At 41.4% G+C, this 21081-nt stretch overlaps 1 protein-coding gene across 2 annotated transcripts; it reads right to left on the bottom strand.

Moving 5' to 3' along the window:
* Positions 1-5388: 5388 nt before the first annotated feature.
* Positions 5389-12724, bottom strand: LOC145444402 (uncharacterized). Of its 2 annotated transcripts, XM_080322388.1 has the most exons (10): positions 12654-12724; positions 10470-10646; positions 10231-10398; positions 9873-10133; positions 6857-6931; positions 6735-6807; positions 6559-6670; positions 6267-6459; positions 6044-6210; positions 5389-5990 (listed from the first exon to the last, which is right to left on the bottom strand). In XM_080322388.1, the coding sequence occupies exons 2-10, from the start codon at positions 10471-10473 to the stop codon at positions 5661-5663; spliced, it is 1383 nt and encodes a 460-aa protein (XP_080178514.1). In that variant the 5' UTR covers positions 10474-10646; positions 12654-12724; the 3' UTR covers positions 5389-5660. The 2 variants fall into 2 exon arrangements, with proteins under 2 accessions (XP_080178514.1, XP_080178515.1); XM_080322389.1 differs by lacking the exon at positions 12654-12724 and having other exon boundaries at positions 6872-6931; positions 10470-12434.
* Positions 12725-21081: the final 8357 nt, after the last annotated feature.

The following is a 21081-nucleotide window of genomic DNA, read 5'->3' as shown; positions in this document are numbered from 1 at the left end:
CCTGAACATCGGGGGCTGGTAGAGGATTAAAAATGAATAGTAACGGGGCCTACGATACGTGAATATCGTAGGCCCCTATAGTAATATATTGTAATCACCAATATTAGTGATGGAATTCAGTCATCAACCTGAAAATTGACCACCAACGTTTGAAGTGTGAGATAAATAGCTGAAGTTTTGGTCCTGAATCTAGCTACAATCCACGCTAACGTGATATATAAGTGGATGGCTATGGTGGTAGGTCCAAATGTCAAGTAAGGGATCGCGATAAAACGATTGGGGCCCGTAGAGTCATATGAGAAAAAGATAAAGTAAACATAAAATTCTGCCTTCCACTTAACACAGATGCTGCCATTACGAGAAAAGGCAATGAACGGCTCGGTTATGATATAGCAGCTGTTAGTTTTTCTAATGCTTCATTGTGAAAATCGTAATGTTTCATTTGACGAATACAAAAATTTTCATCTTTGTCCGGTGTACGTACGTACAGGCCTACTGCTGCTCGCCAAGCAACAACGGTCAAACTACGTTTAACTATAAGCATAACCAAACATATAAGTTACTATTGGAAATGAGACTGAGTGGTGATGATTTTCCTGCTACGAGAAGTGGCGTCTGCATGGCGGGTTTTCTTACAATCACGCTACTACGTACGTGTACAATACAATTGTACATCGAATATCTATGTGTGGATGCTTGTTACGCAATGACGAGCAACGCTAGTACTTCTGACGTAATAATGAGCAGTGGCGTTTGAAAATCAAATCAATAAACCAGGGATAACATCTCTTCCTTGCTAACTAATGTCCAGTTTATATCATATAGTCCTTGTATACAAATAAAAAGTAATCGTTCTTTCACAAAGAAATCGATTAGATATGTGAAGTAGTCGATTACGATTACGATTACTTCGGATTTTTTTCGAATGTAATCGATTGCGATTACGATTACTTGAAAATGCTGTAATCGTCGTAATCGATTACGATTACTAATCGCGATTACCCCATGTCTGATCATAGTACGGAATGTTCAATTTCCGCATGGAGCTGGGCCAGAGAAAGCATATGTTTCCCAATGCACAGATAGTAGGGTACTGCGGCAAAAGGTCCGAATGTCCTACAGCCTGCGATAGTGTGTCAAAGCAAGATGATTATTGATGTATAGTGACTTCCGAACACTTAACTCGCGGCAGTTGGGCGGACCGGTCCTGCGTTAGCCCTTGATCTGACTGCCTGCGATGCATACGACTATATAGGGTTGCATTTAAAACAAACGGTGTTCTAAAACAATTTCTTTCAAACATGTTTTAAACAATGATTTAAACGAATGCCTCTTTGAAAAATACAAAATTGCTTTTCCTGATACGGCCGAAGCGGAGTCGGACCAGAGAATTGAAAAAAAGGATCGGAGTCGGACCAGAGAATTTGTCGATCCGCTGCGCACTACCTTAGGAGTAGCTATTAGTTTTTCTCGCTATGGTGACTTCGACATCATCACTGTGAATAACCTCGGATCACGGTTCTGGACTTGGCAATACATTGCAAAACAGGAATTTGTCTTTTTCGTTGATAAGCTCATCCCAATTTCGATTCGGGTCAGGAATTTGCAATACAGCAAGCAGGGTTGTGGAGTCGGTAAATTTTACCACAGACATCAACTCCGACTCCAGACACTTTCAATATACCAACTCCGACTCCTGAGCAGACATGGGGTAATCGCGATTAGTAATCGTAATCGATTACGACGATTACAGCATTTTCAAGTAATCGTAATCGCAATCGATTACATTCGAAAAAAATCCGAAGTAATCGTAATCGTAATCGACTACTTCACATATCTAATCGATTTCTTTGTGAAAGAACGATTACTTTTTATTTGTATACAAGGACTATATGATATAAACTGGACATTAGTTAGCAAGGAAGAGATGTTATCCCTGGTTTATTGATTTGATTTTCAAACGCCACTGCTCATTATTACGTCAGAAGTACTAGCGTTGCTCGTCATTGCGTAACAAGCATCCACACATAGATATTCGATGTACAATTGTATTGTACACGTACGTAGTAGCGTGATTGTAAGAAAACCCGCCATGCAGACGCCACTTCTCGTAGCAGGAAAATCATCACCACTCAGTCTCATTTCCAATAGTAACTTATATGTTTGGTTATGCTTATAGTTAAACGTAGTTTGACCGTTGTTGCTTGGCGAGCAGCAGTAGGCCTGTACGTACGTACACCGGACAAAGATGAAAATTTTTGTATTCGTCAAATGAAACATTACGATTTTCACAATGAAGCATTAGAAAAACTAACAGCTGCTATATCATAACCGAGCCGTTCATTGCCTTTTCTCGTAATGGCAGCATCTGTGTTAAGTGGAAGGCAGAATTTTATGTTTACTTTATCTTTTTCTCATATGACTCTACGGGCCCCAATCGTTTTATCGCGATCCCTTACTTGACATTTGGACCTACCACCATAGCCATCCACTTATATATCACGTTAGCGTGGATTGTAGCTAGACTCAGGACCAAAACTTCAGCTATTTATCTCACACTTCAAACGTTGGTGGTCAATTTTCAGGTTGATGACTGAATTCCATCACTAATATTGGTGATTACAATATATTACTATAGGGGCCTACGATATTCACGTATCGTAGGCCCCGTTACTATTCATTTTTAATCCTCTACCAGCCCCCGATGTTCAGGTTTACCGGTACAGCTGGGAGCACGTAATTCTCAATTATTTATGACATCTGATATGTTGCTATACTTACTTTTTTATGGTATGTTAATTCGTGACCTCCGTCTGTTATATAATATCAAAAAATGTAGTCGCCAAAATGTAGCATACTAAAACTTTCGTGAAACTCACACACAAATCATCATGCCTTCATTCCTCGGTGGGTGCCGCCGGTGGCATTTGTAATGTGGGGTTCAGATTGGTCTGGCAGGACTATTCGTCACGCCCGTCCATCGCGGCTATTTACAATGAACACTTACTCGAAGTTTCGGCCTAGGTCTTTTTATGGTTGCACACTTCGTGGAGTCGCATGTTGACTGAGCCTGCTTCTGTATTTTGGTGTGTCGTGGCGCGGCAATGACCGGCACCGAAATGCGAAATGTCTATGTCTGTGTATTGGGCCTGTCTTTTTTATGGGAGGACGTAGGCCCTTATGCATTTGAAAATCAAGTTATATAGATACATTAAATCACGAGGCTCGAAGAAAATTTTCAAGTTAATTAAATCTCTCAAAAATAGTAATTTATGTTGATTTACGAAATACTTTTGAGTCCCCTACGAGCTAGCCCCGCAACCTATTGGGGAGTTTGGGGTGCGGCAGTTACGGACATGGCAAGAATGCAAATCGGTGGGTGCGATAAATCGTCCTCTATAAAGTTGGGCAATGGGTAAATTATGACACAACAAGCAAATGACGCATCATTTATAAAGAAAGTTGTTATCTCATTAGGCCTTTTCATCACAATCCATATATTGACTTTCAATATAGCTTCTAAGAGTAGTTTCAAGAAGCAAACTAAATGTAATCGTGAGTAATCGTGATTACTTTGCAAATGTAATCGTAATCGTAATCGACTACTCGCTGATTTTGCTGTAATCGTAATCGTAATCGTAATCGCGTGATTGAGAAGTAATCGTAATCGCAATCGATTACATTCATGAAGTAATCACCCCATGTCTGCTCCTGAGTCTACAAACATACCGACTCCGGCTCCGAATACTATTTTTTTTAGGAGATCTCCTACTCCAACTTCGACTCCAACAGTTTTACCAATTTAATTCGAAAACTCTATGCCACAGTGACGTTTAAAAAACTATCATATAACCAATAAACATATGCAAACATATGATTAACGATGACATGCAAAATTGTTTCATTATCGCACGGCTCGAATTATTCACTATACAATTAACATGAAAGAATGCCTTTCTAAATATCCTTGATTTTTTCATATTTTACAGGTTTTTATAACATGGACTCTCTAATATCCTACTATGTATGAATCATTCAAACATTACATATATGCAATCACGTATGATTAATATGTAGATAAAATAATGGAAGTGTAGCTCTTGTGTATGAGTCAGCAACTAGAGATGTAATTTACTAATTTTCTCATTACACAATACACTATACTATTTACAAACACACACACTCTCACACTGCTATTAAACATTGGTCAGAAACGAAATTTAGGAAGTAGTGAAATAGCATAGCCTATGTCTAATCTACATGCACTTACTCAAGTATTCAAGGATTAGGACAGACAGTCTTTCTTAATCATTTGTTCGACCCAAGAAGCTAAGCTACACTACAAATATTTTTAATTTTGTCAAGTGGGAAGCAGCCTTTGGTTATATTTACATCAATTTTACGAAACCAGATGATGTATTTACTTTGTCATATGCTCTCTGCACTGTCTGCATAGTTTAGTTTTCAACTGTTGACAGTCCACAAGAGAGTACAGATAACTGCTTCTTAACCAACATACTTACTTGAGTAGATTCAAAGTCAGCCAATTCTACGTCTACTTGAAGTCGCTTTAAAAACCCTTGCTTCTACTATAGTACTCAAGTTGATTTTTGTATCGCTACTTCTTCTTGTGCCCGAGTAGCTTTCTTGACAACTTTGACCACCTCTGCTCGAAAGCTATACTCTCATCTAGTCAGGTTTCTGGAAATAACCGAAAACCACCTTCAAAGATGGGTATTGTAATTGCGACAGACATTCGTAGGGTGCATTCTGTACTTCAATCATCTTGCAAAAGGCATTAACTTGAATCATGTCTCGTACTTTGTAAATTTGCCACGTCAGTCCACAGCTATTACTCGTTAAATGGGAAGTATATTTCAACGTACGGGGTAGCGATTACACTTGAGTGTCCGGAATTAAGTATTTATTAGGGTTACCATACGTCCTCTTTTAAGAGGATTTGTCATCTTTTTTGACTTTTCGAAAGTGTCCTCGGAGGACGCCCTTTTTTCCTATTTTTTGAGATTTTGTCCTCTTTTTTTGAGAATTCTGGTCATATTTATAGCCAAATTCGACTGAGATACCGTAAATCAGCACCGAAGTGAGGCTCCGGTGGGTATTTGGGGAGCTGAGCGGAAAGTTTTCCTTTTTCAGTCAACCACTCGACAATGTGGAGGGAAAACTGTATTTTGGGCGCTGAGCGAGCAAGTTGACCTTTTTTTCCCTTAGTCAACCGTCCATGTTGGAAAAATTTAATATTTTTTCAGAATTCTCTACCGGATCTTCAAGTCTGTAAATTCAGAAAAAGTGTCCTCTTTTTAGATTTCCAAAATATGGTAACCCTAGAATTTATACAGTAAGATGATATCACGAGATGTATCACGCGGGTGAGGAAATATTCATTTTTCTTGAGATTATACCAGAGGGTGCCAGAGCAACCGCATTGCGTATTAGCCCGTGATATGCGTCTCGCACTTTGAACTAATACAGTTTCGTCGCAATGCCACTGTTCCAGCGCTTTGGGAAATACACAACCAGGAAGAGCATAAGAGCGTTATCGCGTATTAGCAGCAACCTGGACTAAGTTTTCCGCATACCGCGCATACGTAAACAATACATGAAAATAAACATATCCCGTTCGAATACCGAAATTTGGTCGATCAAAAGATTTGTACTCTGTGGTTGCCAAACTCACAGACCGCGATTCCTCCGTCTGACATAAAGCAAACTCCTTTCGGCACCTTCATCTGTCCCGGATCAGAACCCTCGCTACCAAAGCAAGCCACGAACTCTCCGTCGCTCGTGAAAACCTGAACCCGGTGGTTGCCTTCGTCGCAGACGATGATGTTGCCGTGTTGATCTGTGGCGACACCTGCCGGACAATTGAACTCAGACTCGTTCGTTCCTTTCGTTCCAAACTGGAAGAGATGGCGGCCGTCGTACGAGTCGAAAACTTGAACTCTGTGATTTCTGAAGTCACTGATGACCAACTGGGAAAGGTGAAAGGTTACGAGAGTTCAAACAGAATTAGCAGCTGGCCTACTCTGCCGTTTGGAGTCACGGAGAGATTAAGCGGTTGATTTTCCAAACCGAACTTCCGAACAAACTTTCCGTCCTCAGAGAAAACTTGAACTCGGCGATTGTCATAAACGTAAATCATCCCCTTGTCTTCCGTTGCTACTACGCCAGGGAACATCATCTCTCCATCTCCTGGAACGAGTTCGACGTCACTATCATCGACCACTGTGACGGCAAGCTCACGTTACCTGATCCTTTGCTACCGAACATCCGAACGAACTTTCTCTGTTCGTCGAATATTTGGATTCGGTTATTCCACATGTCCGTGGCAACAATCCTTCCCTGTGACGTTACACAAACGTCAGTCACACAGGAGAATTGACCTTTTGCTTTTCCTTCGCTTCCGATGACTCCCTTCACTCGTCCGTTCACGTCGAAGATCTTGAAGTACGAATGTTGGAGCCACCTATAGATAACTAACCTACGTAGGTTAGTTATCTATAAGCCACCGCAAGAGTTGTTGAAACAGAACCAGCGAACCTGAATGCGGTGGTTCCTGTTATCTGCGACCACAATATCGCCAGAGGTCGTTGAGGAAATGCCACATGGATGATCCATCTGCCCTGCACCTTCGCCTTTAGTCCCGAAATATCTGCGAATGCATTTGGGTTCAACGATTTGATTTCAAACTGTATGACGAAACTCAAACCATTCACGTTTTCACTTGTCCTTTGTTTCGATATCGCTGCAAGACTTCTGTCAAGCGAGAGTCTTCCGCAGTCTGTCGTTCTGAACGGAATGGCTTGGAGAATGCGTCAAAACAGAATCGCCAGCTAACCTGATGTCCGCGGACCGGCTTCAACAGCGTCCTGATTTTTCTGCAGTCCTTCGGCCGATGAAATGAGCTTCATATCTGCAAATGATTAACATGTCACATGCATACATTGACGAGATTTGACACCGTAAATACCCCGCGCAGCTTCTTTTTCTAGGCAACCTGAAAATTTAATCAGTGAATTCCGGAAATCCAAAAAAAGTTATTTTTAACCCTATTGACCATTGTCCGTTATTTTTCCTTAAGCCAAGCCTGAGTCAGCACAGAATCAGTCAAAACTCGTAGGAAAGGCCACATAAAATAAAATACCACCCCCATTCCTTCTCCGATAGCATAGAGATGATAAAAGTAGTCAAGTTACCAACTCAAGTAGTAGTAGAAGTAGCGAGGCAAAAATCTGCTCAAGTACGAGCACAAGTAGTGCTTCTGCAGGCAACGTAAAATTATTTCAAGTGGAAGTAGAATTGGCTTTACATCTACTCAAGTAAGTAAATACTCGTTAAGAGCCAGGGATAAATACACTATCGTAGACTGTCAAAAACTGGAAACTGAGCTACGCGATTGATGCAGAGAATGGCGTTCGTGGTGTTATATCCCACGATGTATCAATTTTCCAAAGCAAAAGAATTCGACCGCAACATGTGACGCAAACCATAATTTTGCTCGTATCACACGACACGTGTGGGCGAAAAGGTATCGAATACCGCACTAACGCTTTGGGTGATCAGTACTCTAATTAGAAATGGTAAATCGGGAAAATGCCATTTACGTTCAATTTTACTTCCGCAAAAATGGGGACAATACTTCAATTAGTTTCATCCTTCAACGTACATGTGCTCCAAACAAAACACAAATTAATTGAAAGAACTGTAAGCTGTAAGCTCCATCACTTCGTTTGCGGTCAATTTATTTGTTATAGAACTGGGGTGGCCAACCTTTTCCGTCAAAGGGCCACATTCGATTGACGAACTATTGCGCGAGCCACCAGCCGCGCCAAGCGCAAAAATTTTTCTAAGTTCATAGGCTGGGCTCAGTTTGCAAGGGCTGGACTATTCGGTGCCTGGACACATCGATGTCGAAAGCTTCGACCAACATGCGTCAATCATTTTGTGCCTAGTTTTCATAGTCGACGATCTTTCTGCGAGCGCAAACGCAAGGTCGCATACATTGAACGACACTTTGTCTCGTAATCGAGAATATAGTTAGACTCAATCTGATACATTAGACGTTCTTTCATTTTCACAAAGGGGTAACAATATTAAAAGCAAGAAATCGAGTGACAACATGTTGCGCGAAGCGTGTAGAAAATTTTTACTCTTGATAAATCTACCGCAAATTATTTTGCTTTATTGTAGTGTACGAATATCTACCAAAATGTGACTGGCTAATGGATCTGCCAATGCGTCGGAGCTGATATTTTAGTCATCACATCTCCAGTGTTGCGGCCAGACTAATCAAATTTTTGGTTGGCCTTGCAAGTTCACAATCTGTGCAATCCATTTTTGATAATATTACTCATTTCGGAAACTACCTCGCGGGCAACTCAAGACCTTCTCGCGGGCCACGGGTTGGCCGGCCCCGTGATAGAACAATGAAGGTTCTGTAAAACGCAAAATCATTGAATGAATGACATTGGTCGCTCTCACATGTCACACCAGCGTATTGAGAACAATCCGAACATACGAAAGATACAGTGATTTTTATCGACACCAATTGCTTGATGACTTGAAACTGACTCGCAAATTTTGCTCCGTGTCACGAGCCAATCCACAATTTTGAAACGCCAAGTCAAGTCAAGTCAAGTCATACGGAAAAGGTGACTCGAGCGACTTCCAACATGGGCTGCTAGATTACGTTACAATAGTTGCGATGCTAGATTACGATATGATGGTTCCGCGCAGCCAGCTACCTCAATTATATACGATAGGAAGTAGTCTATTTTTGTCCTTGAAGTTTTTGTGGCGCATACACCGACTCATGATATGTGCATATGCATACCATAGGTGCATGATGTGCATTATATTGATCAATACTTTTGTGAAAACACATTTTCCCTCTATATCTATTTCGAACGAAGCAGGGAGGAAATTCCTGACATTATTCAACTTTGTTGTAAATTAAATTATTTTTGGTGCTCCGTGAAAATACCTCTATATATTTCTCGGTGTCTCTCTCTCTCTCTTTCTGTCTTTCTCTCTCCTTGTCATTGGAACAATATAATATTTCTACTTAACGAGCTATAAACAGCGAAAAGTCAGTCGGTGAATCACAACATATTACGAAGTAGAAGTAGCGGAAAATTATATTGACTTGAGAAAGTACTGCAAGTAGAGGAAAACTACTTGAGTATTTCGTAAAAACAGTAGTACTTTGTCACGGACCACCTCTGGCCGATAGAGGGGTGCATGCATAATACGGAACATTAAGAATGATTTACCAACTGCATAACGGTATCCTTACCCCATGCTATAAGCCGGTCATAACGACAGCTGAACATACTTCCACTACAATAAAAAACAGTTGACACTGTAGCATTAGCGAATCACGGTATTATTCTATATGAATTCAGGATATAGCATCAATGCGTCGTCCAAATATCATATGATCGACCGAAAAGATCATCGCTCCATCAAATATGCCGGACCTGATGTGTGGAACAGTATCCCGCCGGCCATCCGACAGTCGACGAGCATGTCCACATTCAAGTCGAAATACAAGCAATTACTACTAAATAAATACAGTCCATCCTCAAGATTACCGGACCACGACTGACCTATCGATCTCGCTTCCCATGACATGCCGCCCTATTTCTTGTCGCATTCTTCTTCTATACTATCTTCCTTACTTTCATTCAGTGTGCATGCCTCCTCTTTACATCGCCTAGGCCAAGGTGGGTGTCCGATTCCATAGACTACTCCTTGTCGCTTCGACACCTTCCTGTCTTTTCATTGTATCACATTTTTGTGGTCTATTGAACTGATAAAATTGCTAATAAACCAATGATGATGATGCTTCTTACTTGTAAAAGTCTCCGCGAGGTGTGTTTCTCCTGAAATGTCAGTCCATATCTCTTCATCCTTGACGTTTCGTAGAGATCCCTCCTTATCCACGAGTACATTGCAGCCGTTGTAAACTTGAAAGTTAGCATTTGGAATGCATGACCCAATCTTTATTGTTACGAAGACCTTTCCATCAGCACCTGACTCAGCAAATCCGAGATAGCAACCAGGCTTTATGGTCGAAAATCCAGGATCATGCGTCACATACTCTCTCTTATGATCTGATCACAGAAATTGTGGAATTAAGATTTAAATGCTAACGTCTCGTAAAATCGGGATGGATTGTATGTTGATGATTGCGAAATTGTAGATACTTACGAGTATAGAGCGCTGCTCCCGCTGAAGCTGGAAGACCACTCCCGCCAAACCTCGCTGTGCGTGCCTTTTCTTTCTCGTATACCTCAATCCTATTAGCCTTTACGCATGCCAGGATATCTTCGTGGTAACCATTAGCAACGTGTGTCATGGGTCTACTTTGGCCCTGCCCTGCGGTTAACAAAGTCGAATAATTGACAGGTTTACTATCATCAATATTGACGTATAAAATGTAGACTCACCCATGATGATTGTCGTTGTTAGAATCTTATACTTTCAAGTAATTTTGCACAATTAACGTATTGACCTTATCCAGTAGGTCTGTAGCAGGGGTCGGGAACACTGATCCCTCTAATTTCTGACGCGTCCGCGCACTCACCAACTCACTGCGCGGTCCTTTGGACAGCAGTGCGTAACGACTAAAAAAAGGTCATCACATAGGATTTTCTGTGCGCAGCTTGGATTTCTGTGCGCCGAGACCGTGTCAGCACTGAACAATTGCGCAACTTAGAGGGAACATTGGTCGAGAACCTTAGAAATAGTGTAAGGGGTACCCACTTTCTATAACCCAAATTCAGGACACTCTTTAGCGCCCACGGGTGGATTTCAAAATGAGTTACGAGCACATTGTCTGTCAATATGACGTCACACTAGCTACATCTTCGCGAACCCCAGAATAAAGGCAAACGATCACCCCGTTTGGAACCACTATCTTTGAATAAAGCATTTAAACGGCCTTAACAATCTCTAGGAATATATTGTCTTCCTATAATCGCGATTACGATAAGGCTTATTTCAGTATAGATGAAGGTTATTTTTATGTATATTTTATTGCAGTTTTTGTGAGGGTGGTAGTACCCATATTAAAATCAATAAATGTGATAGTAAATCGCGATCGCGAAAAATATCATGTAGATTAAATATTCCCAGAAATAATGTTATTATGTTGATTAACGAACAAAATTATGAGCCTACGTCAAGCCTTCAAAATTCCGGACATTTAGGCATATTTTGGAAATTCCGGACATGTCCGGGAAATTCCGGACGTATGACAACCCTAACCTATGACACGCGAGCCATATATGGCTCTTTTCATTATGGGATATGACTCTCCGATCAATTTTTAGTTCGGCACTTAATTATCATCTCATTTATCAATGATGCTGGGAATTGTCAATACATTTTCAAAGCGGCCAGAATCAATCTTCTTGTGGTATTTGAAACAACTCATTTCGTGGCGAAACAGTGTTGTATCCTGGGAATTTAGGCTCGGAAACCCCCTTTTTCAAAATCCTAACATTTTCGTAATATATCGTCCGCTAGGAATTGCTGATTTATCAGTCCAATATAGTAGTTTTTCTGCAACAGGGCAAATATGGAATCTGTTATAACATCATATCATTTTTTACACAAAAGATGTAGCGCTTACGACGAATACCACGTACTGAACTATAATTTCATGCCACCATTACGTTAGAATACTCAATTGTGACATAACACTTAATAGACATCATTGCATGGCTCTTTATGAATGGCAATGGAAAATATAATAGCCGATATGGCTCTTTTGACGAAGGAAGTTTCCGATACCTGGTCTATAGGGAGAACTAAAGAGAAGATAAACAATCATACGTATTTCATGTAGGCCTATTGAGGGTCTCAATGAATTTGCGCATGCCTGTCAAGTCTCTACTTGTATGGTTATGGCTCATAATCGTCACGCATGCTGACAGAGACTTTTATGTGAACTCATTAGATTTGAAGGTAGTGCCAAGGACACGTTTTGGTTAACCCTTTCATTCGTTCATTTACAGATTAATCATGTATTTGTATCAGCTCCACCGCGGACACTGTCCCGAAAATTTCAATTACTTCTTTACCCCGGTATCAAAAGTGCATAATTACAACACACGCGTGTCCGCGTCGTCCAACTACAATATTGTCGAAGTAAAAGATCGTCGATCTATCAAATATGCCGGACCTGCAGTGTGGGACAGCATCTCGCCAGCTATCCGATAGTAGTCGAGCATGTCCACATTCAAGTCGAAATAGAAACAATTTCTACGGAATCAATACTAGTCACCCCTCAAGTTTACTGGACCACGGCCTGGCATATCTATCTCGTCTTCGATGCATGCCACCTCTTTTGTCACATGTCCTTTTATATCAACTTCTTTTACTTTTCATTCAGTGTGCATGCCTCCTCTTTACTCCGCCTACTCCATGTCGTTTCGACACCTTCCCATCTTGCCATTGTATCGAGTCATAATGATGAAATTGTTAATAATAAATTGAATTGAATTGAATTGAATTGAATTGAATTGAGTATATAACTCACGAGTAAATGCATAATTGTACACAGCTGGATTTTTTTTTTAAATATTGCTACAATTTTTTACAAAATTTCAGAATGATTCGCGACATACCTGACTATCTGTGGTGGCACTATAGAGTCATTGGCACACAGTTTGAGAATCACTGATCTACACTGTCGAATCACAACATCAACATTGAACAAACTGCGGATGCGGACCGAGATAAAAATAACTCAAATCTAAACAGCGGAACGAGCGGGACTGCGGACCGAGACAAAATAACTCAAATCTAAACGGCGGAACGAGCGGACTGCGGAACAGGCGGAACTCGCAGTACTAAACGGAAGGCCGATCGTACTATTACAAAGTCCACATCGAAAACGGCGAACCGCGGAGAAGGCGAATCTCGTGAATGTCACAATACTCCTTCCTGAAAGGGTTTCTTTGTACAAGGAGCATACAGAACATATGGGCGTCTTGCCTATGATAACTACGGGTTGTTGTTGTATGGGGTATTTCTGGTATTTGTAGGCTACAACGGTCATTTACACCAGGTCTATTTTCTTTGATATCATTCTGTATCTGCTGCCGACTTGTAGCACGATCCACTTCTGGGCTTTTCAAGACACCGCTTGCGCGGATCATATGGCGAGGAGTACACAGTACAACGCACTCCAAACATACCCCAGACATGACGTCCTTGTTGCGACGCACTACGGACACACTCAAGCATACCCAGGCATGATGTTCGGGTGGCAACGCAGTACGGAAACACTCAAACAGCGTGGAAGTAAGCGTAGTGGTGACAATAAGCACCCGCTAGATTCCGCATCGCTGTTTTTTCTGGTCTTCTCTTTTCTTAATTTCGCGAACCCTTTGAAAATGCTTCGCGGACCCCCGCTTGAGAACCCCGTAATAGATCGTTTGTGCCACACTCTTTGTGAATACACAGTTCACACCCGTGTACCTCCCGTGATAACGGGTGTGATATGTGAATATATATCATCATCATTGGTTTATTAGCAATTTTTATCAGTTCAATACACCACAAAATACGTCACAATGAAAAGATAGGAAGGTTTCGAGGCGACTTGGAGTAGTCTATGGAATCAGGCACCCACCTTGGCCTATAGGCTATGTAAAGAAGATGCATGCACACTGAATGAAAAGCAAATAAGATGGTATAGGAAGAAGCAAGCGATTAGAAATAGGGTGGCATGTCATGGAAGGCGAGATCGATAGGTCATGGGTCGTGGTCTGGAAATCTTGAGGATGGACTAGTATTCCTTTAGTAGTAGCCTAATTGCTTGTATTTCGACTTGAATGTGGATATGCTCGTCGATTGTCGAAGGGCCGGCGGGATACTGTTCCAAACATCAAGTCCGGCATATTTGATAGAGCGATGATCTTTTCGGTCGATCATACGATATTTGGACGACGTGGACGCGCGTGTGTTGTACTTGTGCGCTTTTGATAAACACCCGTGGCACAAGAGACCAAGACCTACCTCAGACTTACACCACAGTGTTGGGATGACTCGAGTCAGACTCGAGTCACTTTTTTTCGTATGACTTGACTTGACTCGAGTCACTTTGCTAAAATGACTCGACTTGACTTGACTCGGCGTATCAGAAATATGGATTGACTCGTGACACGGAGCAAAATTCACGAGTCAATTTCAAGTCATGAAGTAATCGGTGTCGATAAAAATCACTGTATCTTGCATATGTTCGGATTGTTCATGAAACGCTGGTGTAACCCGTGAGAGCGACTAATCATTTAACGATCGTGCGTTTTACTGAGACTCCATTGTTCTCTCACAAATAAATTGACTGCGAACGAAGGGATCGAAGCTTACAGCTTACGTTGTCGTAAAGTAGTGTGGTAAAGTAATTAAATAGTCAAATGTCAATTTCTGTTCTCTGTTCTTGCCTTAACCAAGCCTGTTTTTTATTGAAATTGGATTCTAATATAGTTTATATAGCCTCAACCATTGGCGCAGGCTCGGATTGATTCATATCAAATTTGTAAATGGGTAATGTATGGCATCTCATCAATTCGTTTCCCTTTCTCTAGTTTGGCTGGTAACTATAATCTGAGGCTACTTAGTTCTACGTACATGTGAGCGATAGGCTACATCGCCTTCTTGCGTGTACATTTAATTCTATATTCGTTCATCGGTTTAAAATAAATGACCGATCAATCAGTATTTCAGACAGCTAGCAGAATGCAATGACTACAGCATGCTCCATACTTCGAAAAGGCACTTTGACTTGAACTGTGACTTGACTGATGAATGAAAGAACGTCTAATGTATCAGATTGAGTCTACCTATATTCTCGATTACGAGACAAAGTGTCGTTCAACGAATGCGACCTTGCGTTTGCGCTCGCAGAAAGATCGTCGACTATGAAAACTATAGGCACAAAATGATTGACGCATGTTGGTCGAAGCTTTCGATATCGATGTGTCCAGGCACCGAATAATCCAGTCCTTGCAAACTGAGCCCAGCCCAGGCCAGCAATATAGTCAAGTAACAATATTATTGACCTGTGAACTTGGAAAAATTTTTGCGCTTCGCGCGGCTGGTGGCCCGCGCAATAATTCGTCATTCGAATGTGGCCCTTTGGCTGAAAAGGTTGGCCACCCCTGTTCTATCACAAATAAATTGACCGTAAACGAAGTGATTGGAGCTTACAGCGTGCGTTGTCGTTAACTAGTAGGAAAGCAATATACTAGCAAAGTATCAACCTCTGTTCTATAGACTGGTCATTGGTGCTCGGTGCTCATCTTAACCAAACCTCTGTATGATTTAAATCAGAGGTCTCAAACACGCGGCCCGCGGGCCGCATGCGGCCCCCGAGAACATTTTGTGCGGCCCGCGAAGACATTTGGGAATTTCAAATATTCGACAATAGATTCAAGTGTCATATATCTTTTTAGATTTAAGAACTTGAAATTCACTCTAAAACTACTACAAAAGCCTGAAATTTAAACAAACTTCGCCATCACATCACCCCTAAAATCTTCCACGCGGTCGAAGATCGGTATTATGTTCCATTTCCATTTCATGATGATAAAACATGAACCGTTGATGATTCGTGACTGAAAATTTTGATTTTGTTTTGTGCGACCTTTCTTCAAATTACTCGATTTTGGATTATCTGGGTAAACTGAAAATGACTCGAGTTGAGTCGAGTTGAATCATACGGACGCAGCAATCTATGAAACTGTCACGGGGAATAGCAATATATCAAAGACCTGTAGCTAGCGTTGCCTAGGGTATATAGTTATCTGGTCTACATGGAAGCCATTGGCATTCTGTAGCCGCCGTGACGTGTATTTGGTTACGTCCTGGGTGTTGTTTGCTCTCTTTATCCATGTTATTATCGGTGGCGAGTAAAGTAGTGGTACGCTCCACAGCTGTAACACCAATGGATTCTTCGGCGATTGGTCATTTCTACTCCAGGGGTTCTTAACCAGGGGTCCGTTGTATCCCCTTCGTGGTACGAAGCACCACATCAGAGGGTACGAGACGCATTGTGGGAATAGGCCTATATGCTGTGGAATATTTCCGGGGCGAATTTATGGAATTGGGAAATATTCGTCGTGCTACGCGCGATTTTACGTGAATAGGCTTTCCGATTTCTATATAGGTACCATCAGCGGTGTCCTATAAAAAGCCTCGTGCTACAAGTGGGTAAATACGGAATTTTCGGCCTGATGTAAGATGACCAATGTCGTCGAAACACGATCATTATCAAAAACAAACAAATCATCAGAAATTGTGTTGAAAATGGGCAGGCGGCACGGGAGATCTTATCGAAAGCATAAGCGGTACTATCGCTAAAAGGTTAAGAAACAATGCTGTTACTATGGCACAATAATGATTATATTTAAGTTGTTATTGATCTGTTCCAATGTTAATCGGAGATTACCGGGATATTATACATTGAATACCCATATTATTGATGCTGCGGCCCGCGACGTCATCAAAATTAGGAAATTGGCCCGCGAACACATTTGAGTTTGAGACCTCTGATTTAAATTGATCTCGAAAATAGTTTGATCTTTATATTACTCGTCAACCATTGGCGCAGGTTTCAATTGTATCCCATGACTATGTAATTGGGTAGTGCATCATATCAATTCATTTCAACTATCTGTGGTTTCGTTTTGTGTTCTCTATGGAGGATAATTTAGACAGTTACTTACGTAGCTGAGCAACTGTAAGCACGCGTGAGCTATTCAACGACTTTTTGCAAATATAATTCTTTATTCGATTCTCGACTTAAAATTAAAAGCGAATGCATTGATTTCATCATAGGCTACCTCGTACATCGAAAAAACAACTTGACGTGAATAGTGACTTGACTTGACTCGAGTCAAAATGTGCAATGACTCGAGATGACCCGTGACTCGAAAATAGTGACTTGATCCCAACACTGTTACACCATGGTATAAATTAAACACAACATTTTGATGCAAATGATGCATGCACGTAGGGGCGTAGGAAGGTATGCACGAATGCACCTGTGATTTATAACCGCGGTATAATTCCGAGTTAAGGTAGGCTACTACCTGTGAATACATACTCTTTTTGCTAAGAACGCAGTAGGTCATATTACCACATTGAAGATTTGCATTGACTCGGGACATGAAGTTTCGATGCGTCACTTGTTAAATATAGTTTTGGTTGGTCCAGCGCTATATTAGGGTTACCATATTTCTGCAACCCAAATTCCGGACACTCTTTAGCGCCCACTAGTGGATTACAAAATGATTTATGACGTCCCAATAGCAAAGCTTTGCTCATCCTCATAGACCAGAGGTGGTCACGGTCCGGTTCAGGAGAATGTGGCTGTGTGTTGTGTAACCGGGACCGAAAGCACATGTTTTCAGGCCCCTCCCGCCCAAATAAACAATGATTTTGAGCCCACACTATGGGGTAATCGATGCAACTTCTGGGCGGGGGGGGGGGGATGGTTGCTATATGAATCTGGTTTCTTTATGCATCTGGTCGTTAAATTATTTGAATAAATTCTGTCAATAATATTGGTATATTACTATATAGATAAGCCTACTACTTTCCGCCCTCACGATCAGAGTTAGTGGTAGAGCTGGTGGAGGATGATGAGTTCGAAAATACAGGGAGCGTAATTGCACATCGTTAAGTCATGTTCATGTTGTACCTATAAGATTGTTTACCAGCCTTATGCCGGTGCGCACCACGGAGCTTTATAGACACCCCACATCCAGTGGTTTCCAACCTTTGATGGTCGCGACTCCATCTCCAATTTGCAAATGTTCCGTGGCCCAGATCAAAATTTTACGAGCTGATTACTAAAAGAAGTCAACACCTTTGCCCAGACTTACTCACGGGCTATTTTGGAAGCTGATTACGTTCAACATATTCGCAAATCTAAGAATATAGGCAAAAGACCCCCCTCCGTTTGGAACCACTGTCTTTGAATAAAGCATTTGAACGGCCGTAATGATCTCTAGGAATATACCGTTCTCCTATAATTGTGATAACAATTAGGCCTATTCCAGTAAATGAGGGTCGTTTTTATTTATATTTTATGGCAGTTTTTGCGAGGGTGGTAGTCTCCATATTAAAATCAATAAATGTCATAGTTAATCGCGCGCAGCGCGAAGAAAAATATCATACATCCATCAGCATATATATTCCCAAAAAATATTGTTTTTATGCTGATTTACGAAAAAAAAACTATGAGCCTACGTCAAAATTCCGGACATTTGGCATATTTTAGAAATTCCTCCCGGACGCTAGTTTGAACAGTGAAATTCCGGACATGTCCGGGAAATCCCGGACGTATGGCAACCCTACATTATGTGGCCCGAGTCGTCGTTAGGTATCGTGTACGTCAATATAGACTATCACTTTACTGAAATGTAGGGTTGGAATTAGTAATATGACGTCACGTGACGTCATGAGGTTCACGTTCGCGTTCACACAGAACCTTTGAAAAGGTTCGCGTTCACACGAGCCTGAACCTTTCAGAGGTTCACACCATCCCTACTTGCTATATGAATCTGGTTTCTATATGCATCTGGTCGTTAAATTATTTGAATGAATTCTGTCAATAATATTGGTTATTCCATATATTACTATATAGATACTACTCTCCGCCCACATAATATCAGACTTAGGGGTAGAGCTGGTGGAGGATGATGAGCTCGAATATACAGGGAGCGTAATTGCGCATCGTTAAGGCATGTTCATTGCTCATGTCCTGCCGATAATATTGTTTATCAGCCTTATGCCGGTGCGAACCCGGCAGCTTTATAAACACCCCACATTCAATGGTTTTCAACCTTTTATGGTCGCAACTCCATCTCCAATTTGAAAATTTTCCGTGGCCCAGATCAACTCCATCTCCAATTTGAAAATTTTCCGTGGCCCAGATCAAAATTTGACGAGCTGATTACTAAAAGAAATCAGCACCTTTGCCCAGACTTACTCACGGGCTTTTTTGGAAGCTGATTACGTTCAACATATTCGCAAACCCCAAAATAAAGGCAAACGACCCCCCGTTTGAAACCACTATCTTTGAATAAAGCATTTAAACGGCCTTAACGATCTCTAGGAATATGCCGTTCTCCTACAATTGAGATTACAATTAGGCTTATTCCCAGTGGCGGCTCGTGACAATATCAGGTGGTGGGGCAAGGGCTGCAAGCGACTTTTTATCAAGATGACGTGACAATGGCGTTTTCCAACGTAAACAAGTAGGGTTACCATACGTCCTCTTTTAAGAGGATTTGTCCTCTTTTTTGACTTTTTTGAAAGTGTCCTCGGAGGACGCCCTTTTGTCCTCTTTTTTGAGCTTTTGTCCGCTCCGGCGGGTATTTCGGAGTGAAAAACGGTTATTTTAGCTCTGGGTGGAAAGATGACCTTTTTTTTTAGTTATCCACCTAGCAATGCGGGAAGAAAAACGGTACTTTGAGCTCTGAGCGGAAAAGATGACCACAAAGTGGGAAAAATCCACCGGTTTTTGAAAATTCTTCTCCGGTTTTGCAAGTCTCAAATTTCTGGAAAAGTGTCCTCTTTTTAGATTTCCAAAATATGGTAAGCCTATGTTACGGTAACATGAATTTCCCGACAACAGTGATTTTAACGTATGTGCCACGAGAGGTCTGCCGGTGAGCTGTGACTTGAAGTGTGGTAACTGCGTAAACGGCGTACGGAACAAAGATTCAACACGGTTCATATTCGCACTAGACCTGACTAATTATCTGCAGAAATGGAAATGACTATAACTCGAGAGATTGCGTAAGCCTAATTGGAAAGGTCAACGAGTTCGGACACCAACGCAATTGTTATCTCATACATTGGGCCTGTCATATTGAATCCAAAGCACCAGTCTGAAGAACTAAGAATAGCAGCCTCGGAAGCTCGGTCTCGGTACAGCATAGGAGATTTTGGCCTTGAAACTGGAGACTGTAACACGACACATATGGCTTTATTACTGTCTATAGGTCTGCTGCGAAATCGCCTTTGAAAAATATATTACCGAATACATACGTGGATGAAAGCCGTAAACTTAGTACACTGTTACATGACATCATCGAGAAGTAGCCTCTGCCTCATGGCCCTTTTCGGTATGGTACACTGTCAAAATTAATGCGAACAGACCGAATTTTGCGTAAAATTTACTGAGGAATAGGCTGATCAAGTGATCAGCTGTTAGCGGCCATCGAAAACGAAATAGCTATCGCGCTTGACAGGGCGTTGTAATTGTAAGCAAATGGCTTGAAGGCAACAATTTCACGGTGAAATTGACATCGGAGAATATAATATCAAAGTAAATATTTGAATGCAAATGAGAATGATATCATCATCTCGTCACCTATCTCAGTATGGAACACAGTTAACGTTACCACAGATACACCGGCTTTTGCGTGAAATCCGCAATGCGTTGTAGGCTAAAGTGTCAGAACAGAGCGCATCTCCACCATATTCGACCTTGATAACGAAATTACTGCCCTAATCATTGAGTGTCAACCTTGAGACTTGGCACAGCGTTCGATACTAAAATCAAAACACACCGTGCAAAAGCTCATGACAGATCTAGGTAAGGAGCATCGTTAAAATCAATAGAGACCAATACCGGCTTTGCGTAAAATCTGTTCGCGATAAATGACGAGTCGGCTCTCACTCGACTTAGGAAGCGAAATTACCACTAACATAGTTCAGTGACAAACTTAAAACTTGGTACAGCGTTCGATACTAACATTAAGACTTACCGTGCCAAATGTCATAACCTATCTCAGTATTGAACATCGTCAAAATCAATGGATACCAATACCGGCTTTTGAGTAAAATCTGTTTGCGATACATGACGGATCAGCACACACTCAACTTCGGAAACGGAATTACTACCCTAAACTTTAAGTAGAAACCCTGAAACTTGAGGCAATGTTAAATAACACCATCACGACATGACACACCAAGTTTCAAGAGTTTTCATGGTGTGAAACACCATCAAAATCGACCTATACCAGCAAAGGTCGA

Source organism: Botryllus schlosseri, chromosome 8 (assembly GCF_051294905.1).
Source record: "Botryllus schlosseri isolate E-star chromosome 8, Bs_hap1, whole genome shotgun sequence".
NCBI lineage: Eukaryota > Metazoa > Chordata > Ascidiacea > Stolidobranchia > Styelidae > Botryllus > Botryllus schlosseri.
This window is presented reverse-complemented; position numbering and strand designations above follow the sequence as displayed.

Bases quoted from the DNA above. Each gene is read 5' to 3' on its own strand.
- LOC145444402 (XM_080322388.1), bottom strand. The intron at 6,808-6,856 runs GTTAGCTGGCGA...CATTCCGTTCAG, and splicing joins AGCCGGTCCGCGGACATCAG to AACGACAGACTGCGGAAGAC. The intron at 6,460-6,558 runs GTTCGCTGGTTC...TCGTACTTCAAG, and splicing joins ACAGGAACCACCGCATTCAG to ATCTTCGACGTGAACGGACG.